Raw genomic sequence first — 20,264 nt, forward strand, 5'->3', positions numbered from 1 at the left:
TAGCATAATCTCACAAAAAAATGACCATGCTTCAAATAACATTCTAGGAAAGCTTTAAAAAGTATCTTATCAAGTCTTTCCCTTTTAGTTTGTTTTTGTTGTTGTTTTTTTTTGCTCTCTTGTTTGCAATAGCACGCTAGTAGCAAAGAGGTTTCTCCCTTTTTCTGTTCTGCAAGTGTTTTATTTTTCCTCAGGTCTCAGAGGACAGACACACAGCTCGACTTGCATTCTTTTCTTAAATGTCACCATCATATACATATAATTTTACATTATTGAATTTTGCAAATGCATCTCATTTTTTCCTTCTGGAGCATTAAGTACCAGCAGTTTCATCATGTAGTTGGTAAAACTGCAGGAAAGGTAACACTTTCTGAATAAATGATGCCTACAGAGCAGAAAGACTGGCATCAACGTATTGAATAACTGAAATGGCTGATTTTGAACAATTTTATAACAAAATGATAAATATGGCTATATGGAATTAAAAAAGGAGACAGAAAATCTTAGAACAAAACCATACTTATTCACAGCAACACATACTTGCACAAACCAGTTGTTTCAAGGGCATGTGTAGAAAGATTTGGAGGAGGCCTTATTTATTTAAATTCGATTCTTGCTGTTCAACCTCACCCTCTAACAAATTATGAAAATAGAGGTGGTTGAAATTTTTATTCCCAAATACTATTATGAGCAGTAATATGCAAATATACATGTCGATTTTTAAATGGAAAGAAACCCTGAAGACAGCATTGGCGATATACACAGCTCTTGAATGGGTTAATTAAATCAATGTGGTTAAAAACACAGTCTTAAATACTGAACATTCACCATTTCTATCTATTGAGGAATCATGTGAGACTAATAAGGTATCAAAACCAGTTTCAGCTGCAAAATAGAACTACTAAAAAAAAAAAACAGTCCTCAAAAATTCCTTAGGCTTTTTTGTTCGTTTGTTTTGTTTTTAAAATGATGGAACATATATTTATTCATCTTGAAAAAAATAAAGTATCAGAGTTAAGAAATTTTATTGATTTGTTAGTGTGACAGGAATGACAGTACTCCTTTCACATTATTTTATTTATGCTACCCCCATCTGTAAAAAGAAATCTTATTTACTAAAAGACGAAACCTAGATATAACTAATGTAGCAACATTTCAGTGTTAAGTGAAACTGCAGCAAGAGAGTGTAAGCATTTCTTTCCAACAGGTCACCCAGTGACACCATTGAGTCTCCATCCTTGGAGATACCCAGAACCCATCTGGACCACAGCCCTGAGCAGCCTGCTCAGACTGAGCCTTTGTGAGCAGGATGGTGCATGAGGTGATATCCACACCTCCCTTTCCCACCTCAACTGTCCTGTGAATCTCTTCCTCTATTAGCAAAATACAGTAGACATTCTTTTTCTGCATTTTTTATTTTTAAGACATATTAATTCTTCTCTGGGATGCAAGAATCACAGCCTGGGTTTTCAGGAGGTCTGATATGTCTCAGTGATTTGGTGAAAATAAAAAGGCAGCTTAAAGGTTAAAATATACACATATTTTACAAAAAAATAAACTCATTGCCAATTTTGAAATGAGAACTTTATCAATGCCAAGTAGCACATCTCCATTTTTCTGATAAATTCTGTGAGCCCAGAAATAAGACTCTTTTTTTCCTCTCCTATGTAAAAGTAGAGGCACAAATTGAACGAATTATTCCTCAGGAAAAAACAGCACAAGATAATGTGTTGGGGTTTTTTTAATTTCCTGTTGCTGGAAAAACCCAACTCCAGCTGTGCAAGCAGAAAAGTTACCCTTTCATCAGAACTCCCTAAAATTTGTCTTTGTGAGCCTCACTAACGAACTTGTTTTTAACATCCAAACAGAAAAACAAGCCCCTCAAACAAAACAAAACGACCAAACCCAGCACAGACTTCAATTTCTAGTTACAGTTTTTCTTGCCTGATATTTATTCACTGTACTAGTTTGTTACCACAATTTTGCATGTGCAATTTCCTGTTTTTCCAGCTAGCTTTCTGTCAGCTGGTTTTATAAAGTATACATAAACTTTACTGACACACTTTTAATACCAAAACAGACCAGCTAGACAACCACATACAAAGTCTCCAGAGATTTCCTTCCTGTTTACATAGGACTGGATGAATTATTTAACACGCCAAGTAATTGCATCCATCTTACCGCTTTTGAAAAATCCAAACACCCCACTCCACGCTCGAAAGTCCCGAGGCCAATAACCTGCAGTGTCACCAGGCTCACCGAGTCCCATACTCTAACATGGGGCTGCAGAGGCTGTGTGAAAAAGCAAGGGGACAAATAGTGTCATCAACAGTGAAAGCATCATATGCAGGTGCCAAGTTTGGTTAAGTAGATGCTAACTGAATTACAAACTGCAGACCAAAATGCAGGATGACTTGAGTTAACGACGCTGCTGGATAGTATCTTGAAGCTCCAAAGGTGAGAGTCAAGACAATCTTGCTCCCTGTGTCTGGGCTACAAACATGGCAGTCGTGCTGTTGAGGCAGGAAATTAAGTATGGTGGCATTTGGTAGCTGTGAAAATCAATACTTGTCCAATTTAAGTCATTGAACAAGTAATGGAAGTCATCTTGCATTTCAGACCCCAGACCTAGCAATCTTATACAACAACTGAAAATAATGATAAAACCATGGGTTTTTTTAATAAAGTAGGAAAAAAATAAAATGAAAAAAAATAAACCCTGGTGCACCAAGTCCCCTAACCATCACCAAACACTTAATTAAAATATCCATGGTTGTATTTCATACAAGTACTATCCCAAACCAGCTTAGCTTCATAAATGTGAAACAATCACAAAAAAAGTGGGAATTAAGCTGGTTTAAGACAGCATTCACCATAAAAAGTGACAATAAATCATCCCACTGATGGAAAAACAAACAAACCAGCCCTAACAAGAGAGTCAACAAACGTTCAGTGGAAATCATAACAACATCTATACCAAAAAACCCACATCAATTTCTTACAAAATCTAAGAAATTAAGTTGAACATCTGAATAAGGGTTAGAGTCTACACGTTTCTACACCTCATAGTATCTGTCTTCCCCCCCCCCCCCCCCGCCTCTTTTTTTCCCTCTTTAACTTCATGAAGAAAATTCAATTATTCAAATTCTGACAGAGTTTGCCAAGAGCCAGGGACAAAAGCATTTAAACGCACTTGCTCTCAAATGAGCAAGTTTTAAGAAAGCTTGACACACCTTCCATGAATTCTCAAAGTGGGTTTCCTCTTCCATGAAGCCTTAAGAGTACACTGACCCATAGAACTGGGGACTTGTTCTCCTCTGAGAGAAGACTTATTGAAAGAAATATGACAGAAATTATGTGGCCTTATAAAACAATTACAAGCTTCACATTTGCTTGAAGAATTAAAATTGAGTTTCCTGTGTCACAGATAAAGCTTTATGAGGTTCTGCTCTTTTTCATGATGGCTGAGTTCTTAGTTGTTACTGTCTTACGCTACAGATATAGGCTGTTACCTTAGAAACAGCAAAATATCTCAGTAAATGCAGTGCATAAAATAAACTGCAAACAGAAGGTGATGATGAGATTAAAAAAACCAAACACTTTTTCCTGATTTTCAAAACAAGATACTACTGCTCAACAGCTCTATTACTTACCCTTCCATCTTTATCCACTCCAGCTAACTGTCCTGTTGCAATTCTAATTTTGTCTGGATGAACTGCAAGACTAAGACAGACAGAAATATGACTTGCTTTTGCTGTCATAGGTCTTCAAAACTGAGAGGTTTTTTGTAATTTTTTTTTTTCTTTCTCAACAGAAGCCCGTGAAGATACTTATGATCCTAATCCCACTTTTAATGAGTCAGCTTGAATGTTTTTCATCAGGCTATTTCATTACACATTGTGCTGATGGGTTGATCAGGCTCTTGTGATGGCTGCTGGCACACAACCAGGAGTGCCAGAAGAGCCACCTCCACATGTGCTGTGACAAATCTAAGGTTTGCACTATATCAGGAGTCCACCGTAACAAAACATATATTGTCTCATGATGAACTTCCTACACATAGTTATGTGCCATATTTATAAACACTACAGCATATGTTATGTGCAAACCTACAGATAGCATGAACCTGGGGAAAAAACAGCTGAAAAGTTGGCTGAGGGCTTGTGCACCCAGAAGTCAGGGATTACTGCCACTTGAAATGAATTACTGATGTAATTGTACTAATGAAGTTCTCCAGTATGGTGCACTACTAGTGTAAGTAAAAATCTGCTTTTGCTTATCACATTTTTCTTTGGAGATGATGTGAAAAAACAGATTTCAGAGTACACATCCTCTTAGTCCTTGTGATTTTTTGACCGACCTTCTTATTTGCTTTCTCTGTAAAATTACAAAGGTGAAGAAAGCCATGAAAACAGGAAAGGGGGACCAGGGGGAAGTCTGAAGATGTCAGAATGATGGACACCAAACACATTTACAATTCAAGCTAGTTTTCTGAATGAAAGTGAAGAGCACAAGACTGACAGCATTCCTCCCACAGGAAGCAATTACAGTTATCAAAGCACAGCCAGGAGAAAAGAGGTTTAGATGGCAAGTGTTCTCCATTCAGGTACAGTAGAGAGCTTATGTTCACCATTACTCTTCAGACTAACATCGTAAAATCAACAACTGCCTTTTCACCCACAATGATGTTGGCTTCAATTTCCTTGCTTCTCTCTTTTGTTTTGCAAACACCCTTCTAATTTCCCAGACAGTCTTAATACTTTGTTCTATTAAAAAATGAGAAAATTATTGGTGTTTTCCATTTGGTTTTCTAATTCTCCTTTAAGACTAAGCCTTTGCCACACTGCCTGTAAATAACTGATTTGGAATTAGGCTGACGATTTTTAATTTCTGGAGCATCTATTTAGAATAATTTACACAAAGACTCTTTCTCTAATCTGGCATTCTTAGATTGTCTATATATCCTGTTGTTGTTTTACAAATAAACCAGAAATCCTAAACTAGCACAGACTGCTCTAGCACCATTTGTTTGTGCAATGTTTACTACAGTGAAATCTACTGGGACTGATGAAACAGAAAATAACTACAATTACAGTGACATTAATGAGCTCATACATACAGTGGGAGAGAAGAGAAAAACCCACATTTCTGCATTATTACACGCATACTTACATGCAAATGTTATATACTAACCATTTAACGCAGTCTGTATGACCCAAATAGTGTCGCTGAGTTCTCTCCTCATAGTTAAATAGTACCACCACTGATGCTATGAAATATACAATTTCTCCGGTAGGAAGGAGGTAAACATTGGCTCGACAGTCTCTTCCACGATACCCATATCTATACATTTTTTTTTTTTTTTTAAAGTCAAGGTTTTCATAATCAGTGTATACCAGGGAAAAAAAAAAAAAACCCAACACAAACAAAAAACAAAACACACCTGTTTTTTTTTTTTTTTTTTTCTAAAAGGATTCCTGGGGAGCCCTCATGTCAGCAAAGGCCCTTTAAGTTTTTCCTCTGGAACTATAGCACAATTTCAGTTACACAGTTTAAAAAAACCAAACCTCATACAATTGGACTTCAGGAAACAAAATCCCTTAAAAGGTGATGCTCATTGATGTTAAAAATAAAATATATAAGGCACAGTGAAGTAAAACAAATACACTGTTATCATTTTATAAAAACCTCCACGTGAAGTTTCATTAGGTAACAGCAGGTCTCACTGTTCTGATTTAACATTTTTTACAGAACAGAACTGTGCATCTGCACCCCAGGCACCAGAGTATTACTTTCATTTGGCCTTTTAAAAACAAGCGTGTGAAAATTCCTAATGCCCTTTAGAAAAAGGCAAGCTTCTGCACAGCAGCTGCCAAGTTCAGGAAATATTTCTTCAGACTGTTTTAGAGTATTTTTAAAACAAACAAAACCCAGAAGGAACTGACACAGTGAAAAATATTCTATCCAAGCCTACCCAAAATATATAAAAGGGATGATTTTTGCAGTAAACCTGCATGACTCCTAATGACATTCAGAAGTTTTACACACTGTGAACCAGCCTTGGTTAGCACTGATCAACTGTTATTACAACTCATTATTTCTTTGAAACAGGTGCAATTTTCTTCATCGAGACTATTAATGTGGCTGCCTGCCTGTATTTCAGTTCCCAGTGTCACTAGGTACGATTAACATCATAACTCAGACTTTAACAGTAGCTTTGTAGCCTCAAAAAATATAATTTTCCTGTTATGTCCTGTACTTTAGAGAGCTCTTCACTTCCAATACACCTGCAACAGCAAGGAAAATGTGGTAGATACATTAAGCAACTTTAGCTAAAGGATTCCACTGTTAGGTCCTGGTTAATCAGGTAAATAAAAGGAAGTCAAAGACTCACATGGAGAAAGCTAGATGGATGGAGTTGGCCCTTTCTCATAAATGAAAGCAGCTGTGGCAGTCCAAGTTTGGGAATATCTAAACTGACTTCTCCTAAGCTGACAGCCTGGCCTCTATTCTGCTTGGAAAAGGGCTACCTTTCTACCAAAAATCCCACCACACCACCTTTCCTCTTTTGCAGTCCCATCAAACCACAGGACTGCTATACTGCAGGAATGCTATACCACAGGAACATTTGCAAAATTAAACACATGCTGTAACTAAAAAATGGTTCCAAGGGGGACACTGCATTCAGTTGTCAATTAAAGAGTACAGAAAACAAAACAGATTTATATCTTGCTGTCTTCCATTTATTACAGAACACCACAATGGCTCCTCTGAAGCAGAGATTATTCACTGTTTTGCTTAGCAAATGATATCGAGAGAAATGCTGATACAACACAATGCTGAGGGCAGAAAAAAAAATATGCCTCTTTCTCCTCCATCACTATTTACTTTCCCACTAAATTTCTCTCTTTCTTCTTCTTTTAAACACTGATGGAACAAAAAGAAACGCCAAAATGGCCTTTTATAAAAAGAACAAGCCAAATGAAAACAACAAGACCACTGAACTCTCAAAAATGATGGGCTACCAACCAATGAAAATATTTTTTCTATCCTGAAGCACGAAGAACACTATTCTAAATACCTTCTCAGAGGAGAAAGGCAGATCTTGTTAATCTGCTGTACACAGCAGGGAGTGTATTGGTAAGGATTTAGTAAGATTGACATCTTTGAACATTCATCCTAGAAAAGTATTGATTTACGCAAACACGCCTTTCCACAGCAGAAGTCTTCCATGCAAAACTAAGGCTAAGTATTTTGGCACCCACCATTGAGCTCTGGAATTCATGAGGCTGCAAAAAATGGTTAAGTTTTCTTAGTCTGTTCCTTTCCTTTACACCTCCTACATAATAAAGTACCAAAGAGCAGCTGCATTTTCTAGGACTGTGTTTTTTAGGAGCATGTAAAGGAACAACTTGTTTCGTGGGAGAAATTTTTTGCTTTCTTCACTCTCCATCCCAGAATATCTTGAGAGAAAATAAGAAGTATTGTTGCTCCACAGAAGTTCTTTCCTTCTCTGCACACTCAGAACAAAGCAGCAGATATGTTAACACAATAATTGACTGTCTCTCTCTACAGAAAAAAGGAGTGACACAACTTTGACACTTAATTTCCACTAAATTTCAATGTTAATCTTTCAGTTAGACTGATGTTTCAACCAGGGAAATTCAGAAATAGTTGTCTTCATATTGCAAATGCTTCTCACCCATTACAAGGACTGCTGTGTCACAACATTTGATATGCTTAACAGCTTTTAGTTTTGGGGTTTTTTTGGTTTTAACTGGCAAAGAATATGGCCCTCATGAAAAGTGATCCACTGTACACCAGAATTCAATAGTGTATTTACCTCTGGCTTCAATTATTCTTAGAAGAGCACCAGTGCTAAAACTAGTTTTATAAAACAGAGTGAGAAACACCCTTCAGAAACTCAGCTAAAGTCACTGCCTGTCAACAGCAGCACTGACTGGGACCTCTGTAGCTGCTAAATAAGCCCATTTCACTATTAGTAGGAATGCCAGATATGCTTTAACCAGTTCTGACGTGCAGTACAAAAAATTGCACTACAAAGCAGGGATACCCAAACTAAATTATTAAATTTAAATGAAATCACTCAGGAACCAGACACAGTCAAGAGCTCAGATTTCCCTACGAGCTACATTATCTTGCCAAGCAGCTCAGGTATTTCTTCAACTGACAGTAATCTGCAGAACAGCCAAAAGTTAAGTGTGTTCTGTTGAATCTATAGTACTGGGTATCAGTAGTTGAATATACCTGGTAGGACACAGTTCATCTAAAAAGGACACCCCTTCTCCCAAACCAATCAACCAACCAACCAACCAACTCAAACAAAAAATCAACCCCAAAAACCCTCTGTTCTTGCCCTGGAAGTTGTTCATAGTTGATTGGCATCTTCCAAAACAGTAATATTGAAGGAAAACCCAATTATAAACAATCATCCAGAAGGCAGGAGAATTAAAGGTGTTCAAAACAAAACTTATAGATTGAACAATTCAACACTCAATTGACCTTTGAGTTGCAAAACAAACATTACTAAAATATTCTGTGAATAACTGTCCCTGACTTTTTAAGAAATTGTACAAGCTTCAGTTTGCTGTCATATTTAGCAGTTACGGCTGGCTTGCAGATTTCTTCCCCTTGCTAAACCTGTGTATGAAGCACAAGATCTTCTGCCACTGTATCTTCCTTAGTGCAACTTCATAGAGACCAATATTCAGTCCTCGTAAATTTTACTGCCTTTTCCTCATTGTTTTCTTCATCATCATATCCAAAAGATACCCTACACTCAAAAATATACTGGTCTGATTTAGGATGACATTTCTTTAAACAGATTCCAAAAACATATGGACAGTCTGTTTAGATTAGATTTATTTCACTTTAATTAGCCTTCATCAGGAAACTTTTTTAACCTGAACTTAAGGTCTTTGGACATTAAATAAGTGTGCCCACACTGGGATTTGCACCTACTTAACTGAGGGTGTGTTTTCATGATCAGTTTTCACCAGTCCAAAGTGCTCACTCCTGCTGAAAAAGTAGATCTGATCTTCCTCCAGTATGACAGTTCCAGCCCTTGCACGTTTGTGGGGCAAATCAAATTAATGAGTTGATCCTGCTGAAAGTTAGCTCTGCAAAAAAGATTACATTTCAGCCAGATCTGTGACCCAATTCACTCCACAGTAATATCAGCGCCAGCATCAGCATCCAAGAGCTGTGACAGTAGGAAAGCTGGGTGCCACAGCTTTGCAAAGCATGACCAAGAGCTCCATTTTCCTTCCAGTCAGACTTTCAATCTAAAACTTTCCTCCGTTGTGATCTAAGCTTCCACAGCCTCACTGAAAAGTTCAGAGGACATGAGCTCCACAGTTGCTCTTCATAACCAAGTACCCAACGTTATCTGTTTCAAACATCTATTAGTTAATAAAGGCAGGAAAAATAATAGAGAAATCTTCTTTCCTAAAGCAAGTAACAAGGGGTGGCTTAAAATATATGTATGCCTTAAGTCACTAACATATATGGTGAGAGAGGTAGGGGCAGTTTCTCTGTACATATCTTAACATATGAACAGTGTATCATCAACATTCCTAAAAATCTTCCTGCATTCAGCCACATCAGAAGAATCAAACTTGAGATTATTACACCAACTCAAGTGCTGCCTAGACATGTTATTTAACTGAAGTGCTAAGAACCTTACTTATACAATCATAGCTTACTGGAAGAATCTGCAGAGATGAGGGGATGACAGGAAGACCTAAACGTGTGCAAAAGCACGTCTCATAATGAACTTAACGCCTGATCTACTAAGCCTGGAGACTTGTCATCAGCCACACACCAACTCCACTCTTCAAATGATAAATTTACTTAGTGTGTTTAATGAAAACTAGTCTCCAAGAAATTAACCCCTTCACTTTGGAGCTGAAACACAGCAGCAGTGAGTGCAAAGGAAGGCTGTTTCTGCAATCCTTGCTCCATAGGTAAGGACAACGAGAACGAGAAATTCAAGATCTTCCATAGCTCTAAAACCTCCTGAAAATGAGCAGAGATTGAAAGCTAACAATATTCCTGAACCCAAAGCCTACATTAATATAGTGGGGGGCAGACTGCAGTATTTCTGAAACTTTGTAGCTCTCCAAAGACACTTTCTTTCACACTAAAAATAAATTGCAATTAGTTTCAACAGCAAAGCAAACAAAAAGTCCGGCTTTTCTGTGCCTACATATTCTGCAGCTTAAAGTCATACTATACAGCAGCTGCAAACCATTTCAATTGTTATATTAAATTGAACATTTCCCCCCACTTCTAGGTAATTTTTATCTCTGAACAGAGAAGTCACAAGACCAGATTCTAAAGCAAAAAAAAAAAAAAAAAAAGCAAGACAAGACAAAAAGACAAAAAGGGAACAGCAAGTAGTTACTGATATCAAGGATACACCCACTCTAGTTTTAACTTCTCAGGAGGCAGCTCTGTCCTAATATCATCATAATTTTCTACATCAGAAGGAATGAACATCGTGATTGGTCGACCTCGCATGAACATCTTGATATACTCTCCCTCTGTTGAAACAAAACAGCTTATTAATTATGTGGCAAGTTTACACAAGAAATAAGCACAAAAGAAACGAGTAATAAGCACAGAGATGCAAATAATACTAGTGATAGAACAATTATTTTTGAAATGCGAGCTTGGTAAAGGCCCAGATTTTATTTTTTTAAAAAACAGAAGACTAAAACACACACGCACATGGTAAGCGTTAGTTGAGTTTGTGAAAGAACAGACTGAGCATATAATATTTTAGACATGCAAATTAAATTACAAAGGCAAATTTCAAATCCAAATTTAAATCAGAAATTGAATAAAGAAGTAGTCATAGAATCACAGGATAAGGTATTTCAGCTTGAAGCAGACCTCAGGAAGCCTTCAAGTCCAACCTCTGGGTCAAAGCAGGCTCAGCCATGAGGTCAGACCAGGTTGCTCAGGGTTTTGCCTAGTCCAGTCTTGAAAACCTCCAGGGATGGAGATGGCACAACCTCTCTTGGCACCTGGCTGTTTGCCAGCACCCCCAGTGCCTGTCCCACAGACCTGCTCCCTGCAGCCTCTCTGTCCCCAGCCTGTATCCCTGCCAGGTGCTCTTCTTTCCCCCAGGCGCAGGACTTGGCATTTGTCCCTGCTTAATTTTGTGAGGTTCCTGCAGGCCCATCCCTCCAGCCTGCCCAGGTACCCCTGGTTGGCAGCTCTATCCTCCAGCATATCAGCTAGGCTCCCTGGTCTGCTGTCATCTGCAAACGTGAGTGTGTACTGTGTTGCCTGCTCCAGGTCATTGCTAAAGATATTAAACAGGACAAGTCCAAGACAGACCCCTGCAGGCTCCACTTGTTACCTACTGGCCACCAGGTAGAGTATGACCCATTAACCACGATGCTCTGAGGCCAATCATCCAAGTGGTTCATTGACCTACTCTGCTGCCCACCTATAAAAACCATAACAACCAAGCTAAGACTCAAGGATACTGCAGGAAAAAGTGTCAAAAGCTTTGCTGAGGAATATAGTCTGAAATTATGTATCATCACAAACTAATACACTAATCTGAATTATTAATTTTTTGAATTAATCCCAATTGCATACTATTGCATACTGCATCATGTCCTGAAGTATGGAAGGAAGCAACAGCTCCTAATGACTCCAGCTATAACACTGTCTGTAGCTGTGACAAAATACATGTATACCTCTGCTGGGGCATCTGAGCACTTCGCAAGCCTTTAGGAGTTCCTTTTCAAGGATCATGAGATTATTTTCCACCAGAGAAAACTAATTACAGAGTAGCTGAGTGGCTTGGTCAAACACATTAGCTAGTCATTGGAAAGTAAATCATCTGGATTTAAGGAATACATGATTGTGACTAGTATTATTAGGCACCCTACAGGAGTCTCCCCTCCACACTATGACAGTGGATAATAGATTAATAATTTTCTAACTTCGGAAGACCAGAAAAGCTCTTGGAGACTTATAAAAGCCTTTATGTCCTACCCACACAGCACAACCAGCACTGTAGTGCTGTTTAACTATGGTTAAATCAGGCCTCAAATCCACAATAATTAATGCCAGCCTTCAACACTGTTGACACAGGAGTTTTATTTCAAAAACCACTGATGACAAAGACCCAAGTATTTCACTAATTTTGCATCACTGAATGGTAACTTTTTATCACTCTTCAACTTCTTTAGTAATTAATAACCATTGTTAATATAACTAATATCACAAACCCAAATCTGCCATGATTCTGGAACTCTGATATTTTTTATGAGTAGGGATTTGAAAAATCACAGCAGCCAGAGGGAACTCAGAGTTTCAAACCAAAATATAAATAGTTGAGTAGGACTGGAGTGGAAGAATAGCTGTGAATTAGCAATACAGCATTAAGTAATCTCTAATTGCATTTGACGCAACCAATACTGAGCTCTAAAATTAAGATCTTAAACAATTACTTTTGTATTTCTCTCAAAAGGCAAACATGAGGCAGACCTCCCTGCAAATGTCCAGGGAATACTTGTAAATATTTCCCCAGTTAAGCATTAAGATTATTACTCAGACTGTATGAATGTGCAACCTATGTTTTGCATTCCCTAAAACATCTAAAATTGAAATTATGAGAAAGTCGGACATCCCCAAAGAATTACAACTTAACAGCTCAAGTCAAACTTGGAGATCTAAAAAGGCAAGAGAAAGATCATTTCAGTGACAACAGAAGCAGTGTAGACTCTTTCTTGCTTACAGAAACATTTTAGAAGATGTAAAGATCAAGAAATAATCAAAGTTGTGAGCAAGACCAACCTTAAGCCAGGGTCTTTACCCTTCTCTAAATTTGAAATACCCCTACTATACAGACTGCAAAAACATATTCAGTATTACTACAGTTGGAAGAGAATGAGAAATGAAAACCCTGTAACTACTTTCATTCACCTAAGCTATAAAGCAGTCTTGCACAAAGTTTAGAAATGAATTCTAGACAGTCAAGGTCTTTCTTCGACAACTAGACAAGATAGAAGACCAACAATCATCAGTCTAATGAAAAAAAAATGTGAATATTCTAGGGTATTTAAAAGAAGTATTTGTGATCATAGAGGATTATATCAGCGTTGTGTGAAATTCTGTGGAACACCACACCAGTTCTGAAAACACTGGAAAGCACTAGTTTGAATAGAGCAGTAATGATCCTAGCACACACTAATGACTTGGACAGCACTGACACATACGGGAAAAAAATCTATGGTGACCAAATCATGTCATATATTCAGTAACTCCTAGTCAGAGAAAGAATTACCCATGAGCTTGTGTGGTTTTAACAGCACTTGCCACAGCATTGCTCAAGCTTAACTAGGTCAATGAATCCACATACCTAAACATAAGCTAGTTAAAAGTATTCTACTACATGCATGATACTCATTTTGAAGATTTCACAACACATATAGCTTAATTTGTCAAAAACTTTTGGTTTTCCTCTTAACACACTATAGTTTGATTTCTTGATGCTTAAATGTTTTAACAATTTTTTTTAATTGCTTGGTGAAACAGATCACAGTTTATTAAATTTACCAAGTTCCCAGACTTAAAAGATATGATTAGGGTGACTCCTTTTCCACTTCTGGTGTGCTCGAATCAACCTTCTGAGATCAAGAATTCATTTTACTTGAGTTTTGTGTCGCTTTTGACCCTTAATAGTAGGTTTAGTCTCCACTGGAGGCAAAAGAAGAGAGTTTTCCTATGACAGTCCAAATACAGCTGAAAGCTGGTGCAAAAAAAAAAACCCAGAGACTCAAAAAATAATTCATGAACAGAAATCATGATAATTGAGCAACGTAAAACTAACACATGCATAAAGGTTTTCCCTTATTTAAAATATCAATACAATGAAAGTTGAGCCATTTAAGTCCAGTATCAAAGGAACAAATACAAAGATGAAAAACAGCTGTCCCACATCTAAGAACAAATACAGCTCCTTTGAACGAGAACCCTGAGTCCATCCACAACAGTAGAAAACTTGCCTCAGACCAAATATCAAAGAAGAACAAAAAGCACTTCCCAGTAGCTAAATTAGAAATAATAATTATTTTACTAAATGTGCATTGCTTAACTGCATTGCTGAGAAAAGCTAAAGATCAGTGTTGTCACTAGTTTGACACAAATGTTTAGATTAATTACTCCAAACTAGTAACATGTCTCATTTCTCCACCAAAATATTCTTTTTATAGTATGTGTTTTACAGAGATAAAATAACACTGGCCAAAACCAAGAGTAATGTATTAATAATGAACTTTCTATTAAAATCTGGCGCTCACACTCTTAGAAATTCAAGCACAATGTAGCCTGAGGGTATATAGAAAAGATCATTTGTTGGTGCAAGTCAAGTTCTTGATTTAACACTGAGCCTGGCACTTCTGGTTCCACAAGATCAATGCAAAATGACACCACAAATTTAGGATCAAATTTCTCATCGCTGCTTAGAACAGTGGAGATAAATTGCAACTGAAATTCATATGTATGGAGGCCGTTGCACCTGTCAGACATCATAGAATCACAGAATTGCTTAAGATCACCCCGTCCAACCATTAACTGCCAAGTCCACCACACCACTAAACCATGCCCCTAAATGTCACATCTACACATTTTTTAAGTATCTCCAGGGACAGTGACTCAATCACTTCCCTGGGCGCTGTTCCAATGCTTGACAACCCTTTTGGTGAAGAAATTTTTCCTAATACCCAACTTAAGCCTCCCCTGGTGCAAGAGGAATTTAGTCAGGTCTTTGGCCAGAAAAGAAGAGGCTCTCCTGGAGCTCAGGGAAAAGATTATCTGCAGGGCATTCAGCTACACATTAGCTCTCTGAACTTCCCCATTAACGAAATAACATCTTTTGCTTTTATTAGCTAGCTGCAAGTTATTCAAGATTACCTTTGAAGATACGTATTTAACACACTTGTTAGAGAGACATAGCCTAGGTATAACTTGATCAAGCCTCTCCCTACAGAAGAGTTAAGGATTAAAAAAGAGACAACCCACTGAAAGATTTTTGACTACGACTAAATTTCCTTTCGTCAAAATAACCTGTAGGGCAGATATAATATTAATGTAAAAATCTTTTGAAATACTAGAGGATGGCAACATATCAACAAAACCATTCTCTAACAGCAACTAATTGCCTGAGGCCAAATTCTTGTATTTGCAAGTTAAGAAAACCAGTGATTTAACTCCTTCACAGCATACTGGCTCGGTCTAATGCTCTTGACCATTCAATTATCTGTTTCTTCCCTGCATTCTCACTATTTCCAAGTACAAAGCAGTATGTCAGGACTGTTCTTCCCTCACTTGATCTTTTGAAATAAAAGAGCCTTGATCATCTCGTAACAGATATGTGGGTAAGGGGGTTTAGAAGTTTTAAGTGGGGGCGTGTGCACCAAACAAACAAACAATCCTCAACAATTCTGGTATCTATCAGACTGAAAACAGTAGGTATGAAAATAAAAATTCTCTACCCCATATAAAGAGTTGTTCAGATCCCACTACCCACTGTGAAGAAGCATGGGGGGGCGGGGGGAAGGAGCAGGAGGGCATACCTGAAAGGACCTCAGTGTTTGCTAAGTTAATTAATTTGCAACTGCAGAAATCCTATAAATCCTTTCAAATATGGATTAAACCAACCTAAAAGTACAGTTGAAGCTCTGCAGATAGCACACCGAGGTGCTGTGGATTAGCCATGCCACACAAAAAGGAGTAGCTCAGGCCCAGGGTTGCTACAAAAGGCAGCATCAAGTGGATGCAGCACTTCAGGGACCAGCTCTTCACCAGGACAGCTGTAGCTGCTTTTGGGCAGCTGTGATCTCAAATTCACAGCCCTTGCCAAACTCTGCTTGGCTCCACAATAATTCACCCCTGGAGTCTCAACAATCTCCTTGCACAAGTGCCAGGGGACACAGGACCAGCACTCCCAATTTTTGCTCCCAGGCTCAGGCTTATTAGCCTCACATGGGAGCCCCCTGGGTGTGCTGGACTCAAGCAAACTTCATTGCATGTCCTAGCTCTCTGTGGGACTCCCAGAGGTCTGAGGAAATTACTAACTCAGCCCCAGAGATACACTTGATCTGACTACACTGTGGCCGCAGTCAGCTGAAGGGACACAAAACGCTGCTCAGTAAGAATGACACAAAGACAGAGCCCAGTGACTTGGTGGTGACCCACCTAAAGGCGGACTTGAGTGCCAATCAGCCACAAGGCTCTGCAAACCCAGGTCATGAGCTGGAGGAACATCCCATCTGAGCCCATCCTAGCCCAGCCCGATGGATGCACAACATGCCCACCAAGTGCCCTCTCTCTGCCTGCACCACTGGTTTTTAACTCTCATCAAGGTACTGCAGCACTCGCTTTGGACAGCAGAACCTTGGCTGTCACTGGGATACACACAAACATGGTCTGCTGATTTCGGAATACTGTCCAAAAGCCTCCTTCTCCTAACACATGGGAAACTCTCAACTTCCAGGCGACAGTAAAGCATGACCCAGTTGTTTACTTTTTGTGCGTCTGACAGCATAGCTGTTAACTTCAGCACAGGTCTGTCCATCTGCTGTCTGAAAGCACATCAGGTGAGCATGAAAACAGCAGTCATGCCCTTCCTCCTCCTAGCCTTCATTTTGCAACAATAAAAACTTCCAGCTATTTAACTGTCTTTTTGTATGATAAGATTTCAGTCTGTCTCCACACCACCACAAATTTACCTTTTATGATTGTGTGTGGCTATAACTGCATGCAGCGTTACAGAGGAGAACCTACCAGGGTTTTGATGCATTAACATTTTCCATAAGGCTGTGTATCTCTGTTAGAATTACTTCTGATACATCCTGGGATTGTATTTTTATTTTTGTAATAAGCGAGTGGTTCAATCTTTGTATGATTAACTAGCATGTTAGAACCCTTTTCCTCACCATTTAATTCTGGCAGACACCCTGTTTATAGCTAAAACATTGCTAGCAACTCCTGCATGTGTGATCTTTCACACTGAATAATTTAATTTTGTCTTATACTACTCTAGGCCTCTCAGGAACATCTAGGTCTTACTGTATTAAAATCTCAGCTTTCTCTGTACCAGTTTGGTCTCTCAGCTTCATGTCATCAGTGAAATTTCATCAGCGCCCCTACTTTCCTGTGTTAAGTTCATTAGTCTAAACACTAGCCAAATAGGTCCCAACAGGCTGGAGGCAGATGTTAGCAACCAGAGAATCTACTGCAGGTTCTTTGATAGTTTATAGCCTGCTAGAGAAAAGATGAATAAATATGTTGGTGAAAACAAGGTGCTGCTACTGAGAGGGAACCCTAGAAGCCTGCCTGATCTGCAAGGAAACAAGTGCATCTTCTTCACAGACAGTCACTGTAAGCCAGCGTACTTAACTTGCATGCAAGGAAACTGTTGGTAAAGCATGCAACACCAAGAATCCAGGACTAAAACTAAGGCCAAATAAAAAACTGTAGACAAACAGTAGACAGTGGCTGAAAATTTTTTGCAAAGCCTCCTTGTATCAAAAGGAGATTCCTGTTAACATAAATAAGCTCTTAATGAGGACTTATTACAAGGGGAACCCCCCCCCAAAAAACCAAATACCCCCCCCCCAAAAAACAAACAAACAAACAAAAAAGCAGCACAAAGGTACACAAAGTTCAAATGATGCCTATTAACGTGCTCTTGGAAGAAAGTTTAAATCCCAGCAATTCAGGGAAAGCAAGCTGGAAGGTAAGACCAATGAAAAACACTGCAGGTAATAATAGATAGCAAAGATATGGCAATGCAAAAAGCTGAAATTAGTGCTTCCATGAAGTCAGCACAGAAAGACTCATACAATGACGCTTAAGCAATTTACTATTTTCTGTGATACATATTCTTAGGGGAATAGGGAAGGTTTTCAGAGGAAAATAATAAAAATAATAGGAACTGAAAGGAGGAGGGAAAAAAAAGATCAAATAAGTCTTTGTAGACTAACTCAGAAGTATCTACAGAGAAGAGCAATTCAGGAGACATAAAAGCTACTGTTGAGATCCTTCAGAAATTTGAAGACAGTGACATGACAAAACCAAACTCTGCCTGGCTTCTCAAAAACATGCCTCAAAATGAAATTGTCAAGGAATACACAGTAGTTTCGCAGAAGCATATGAGAAGCCCTCATCCTCAATTACTGATTTCTTCAACAAAACTGGACAAAATATTAAAAGAATGTATTTTATATCACACTATTCCTCATTATTTAGTCAGACCCCAAGGTAGTCCCACAAGTCTGTGCTGTAAATAACTGCTCTTCAGCTAGCAAGTGTATGGTATGCATAATGGGAAGTCTAATGAGCACAGTGTATTTTGTATATATATATGTATATACACACACACACAGAGTAGATAATAGTGAATACATAACAAATATATCTGGTTTTCTACATGGTTATAAGTTTAATTTTTAAGAAATCATTACAGTAATATTATCTTGTAAATGATTAGTGACTATTTTTCAGTAGGTTCCACTCCATCTAATTTGAAAAAGCAACATGGACTGATGCATCAAAATCCTCATCTCAGTTCTAAACTAACTCAGTTTAGCATCTGAATCTTAGCCTTAAAGTGATTTACAAGCCAATGAAAAACCCCAAAAGACTCCAACTAGCTTGGCCAAGCAGAACTCTCTAATAATATACAATAAACTACCACATCCAGAGTACATTTATTAATCTGTCTTCACCTTCTAGTCGCTTGACCAGTGAAGTTATGCTTTTTAATACTACAAATAGTTTCTTTCCCACAAGCTTTCTGCTTTCAGGCCTGTGTCCAAGAACTCTGTAGGACCACTAACCTGAGGACAAAGGCTTACAAACCTGTTTCTAATTTAAATCAGTGCTAACAGCACAGACACAAATACAACCAAATTCAGCCACCATGCCCAGACCATTAAATTTTAAGTTATGGTGGAATTAAGATGCGGCTGCAGGTCTGCCATCTCTCACCCTGAGCTATGCGTCAATGCCTGCTGAACCTGACAAGTAGACATGCACTGTCACTACTGAGCGCTGGTGCAGTGCAAACCAAACAGCTGAAAAAAGCAGATGAGGCAAGTGATTTGCCTCAGTTTGGAACGATTTTATAGCTTTGCCTTGTGGTTTCTTAATAGATCTCTGGTTATTAATTTTATGTAACTTGATAGGTAAATCACAATTAAAACCCTCTTTTTGCACATACCAGATGACATTAAGAATCTGGGTACTAACAACAGTTACCATTTGTGTTAAAATAATTCAAGTTTAATATTAAACTCCAGCTTTGTTTTTAAAAAAAAAAAAGGACTCAAAAAGGAGCATTGGACACAAGCTGAATAAGACTGTATCTAAATGCTTCCTGCTTAAATAATAAAATTCTGACTTCACAAAGAATGAATAATAAAAACTCCCAAATATGAATTTGTTTTTCTGACAGTATCTATAGTTTTTAATAATATGCACTGTGCCTGAATGAGAGCAAGCAGCCCAATAATAATGAGGTAGACTGGGTCTCCATTTGCCCTCAGGTACGTGAGCACTTCAATAAGCATCTGACAGAAAATACGTGTCTGATGAAAAACTGATCCGAGGTAGTTACTGAATTTTGCACTCTCAGTGGAGAGGACACACTGTCTGCAGGGTAAATTTTTCCATTGTATGCTTCACGATTGCCCCATTCTGTGAAGCTAGAACTATAGCACAGTTAAACTAACAGAAGAAAAAGTACAGGAAACTAATAAAGCACAATCTAAAAAGAAAGAAAGTTAGGAATGCAGTGAATGTTTTTCATTAATTCTTTCACATATGGTTTTTACTGCCATCCAAAAATGTCTAAGTGTCACTTATTATAAAGCAATAAGAGAACAAGTGATTCACAATACGGAGCTGCTATCACTGAAAACCAAACTCAAACACGGAATCTCAGTGAAAAAAAATACCTTTTATCTTAATATAAGCCAGGTCTTTAACTTCTGGGTATAAAAATATGAATGCTTTACGATTAATGCTTTAAAAATGTCTCTGCTGAAGTGAAAAGCAAGATGGCTTTTATAGGCAATTATAAACACCTGCTGGTAAAGAATTTAAAGGAAAAACTTTAGCTAGAGTCCTTTTAAGGTTGTCGTAAGCACCTGTTCATTTCACTCATAGCTTTATTGGATTTTCACAGAATTTTAATACCTCCTCAGTACTGGATT

The 20,264-nt window shown here is 38.1% G+C and overlaps 1 protein-coding gene across 6 annotated transcripts in view; it reads right to left on the reverse strand.

The window, feature by feature from the left end:
- The window catches only part of EML4 (EMAP like 4), a 165,287-nt gene that overhangs the window by 28,426 nt on the left and 116,597 nt on the right, over window positions 1-20,264 (reverse strand). For all 6 annotated transcript variants that reach the window (XM_074863605.1, XM_074863604.1, XM_074863602.1 and 3 more), the window contains 4 exons: window positions 10,442-10,565; window positions 5,194-5,343; window positions 3,654-3,723; window positions 2,182-2,292 (listed from right to left, as the gene is read on the reverse strand). In XM_074863605.1, coding sequence (XP_074719706.1) covers window positions 2,182-2,292; window positions 3,654-3,723; window positions 5,194-5,343; window positions 10,442-10,565 — 455 coding nt within the window. The remainder of the gene's footprint in view (window positions 1-2,181; window positions 2,293-3,653; window positions 3,724-5,193; window positions 5,344-10,441; window positions 10,566-20,264) is intronic.

Source organism: Strix uralensis, chromosome 3 (assembly GCF_047716275.1).
Source record: "Strix uralensis isolate ZFMK-TIS-50842 chromosome 3, bStrUra1, whole genome shotgun sequence".
Lineage (NCBI taxonomy): Eukaryota > Metazoa > Chordata > Aves > Strigiformes > Strigidae > Strix > Strix uralensis.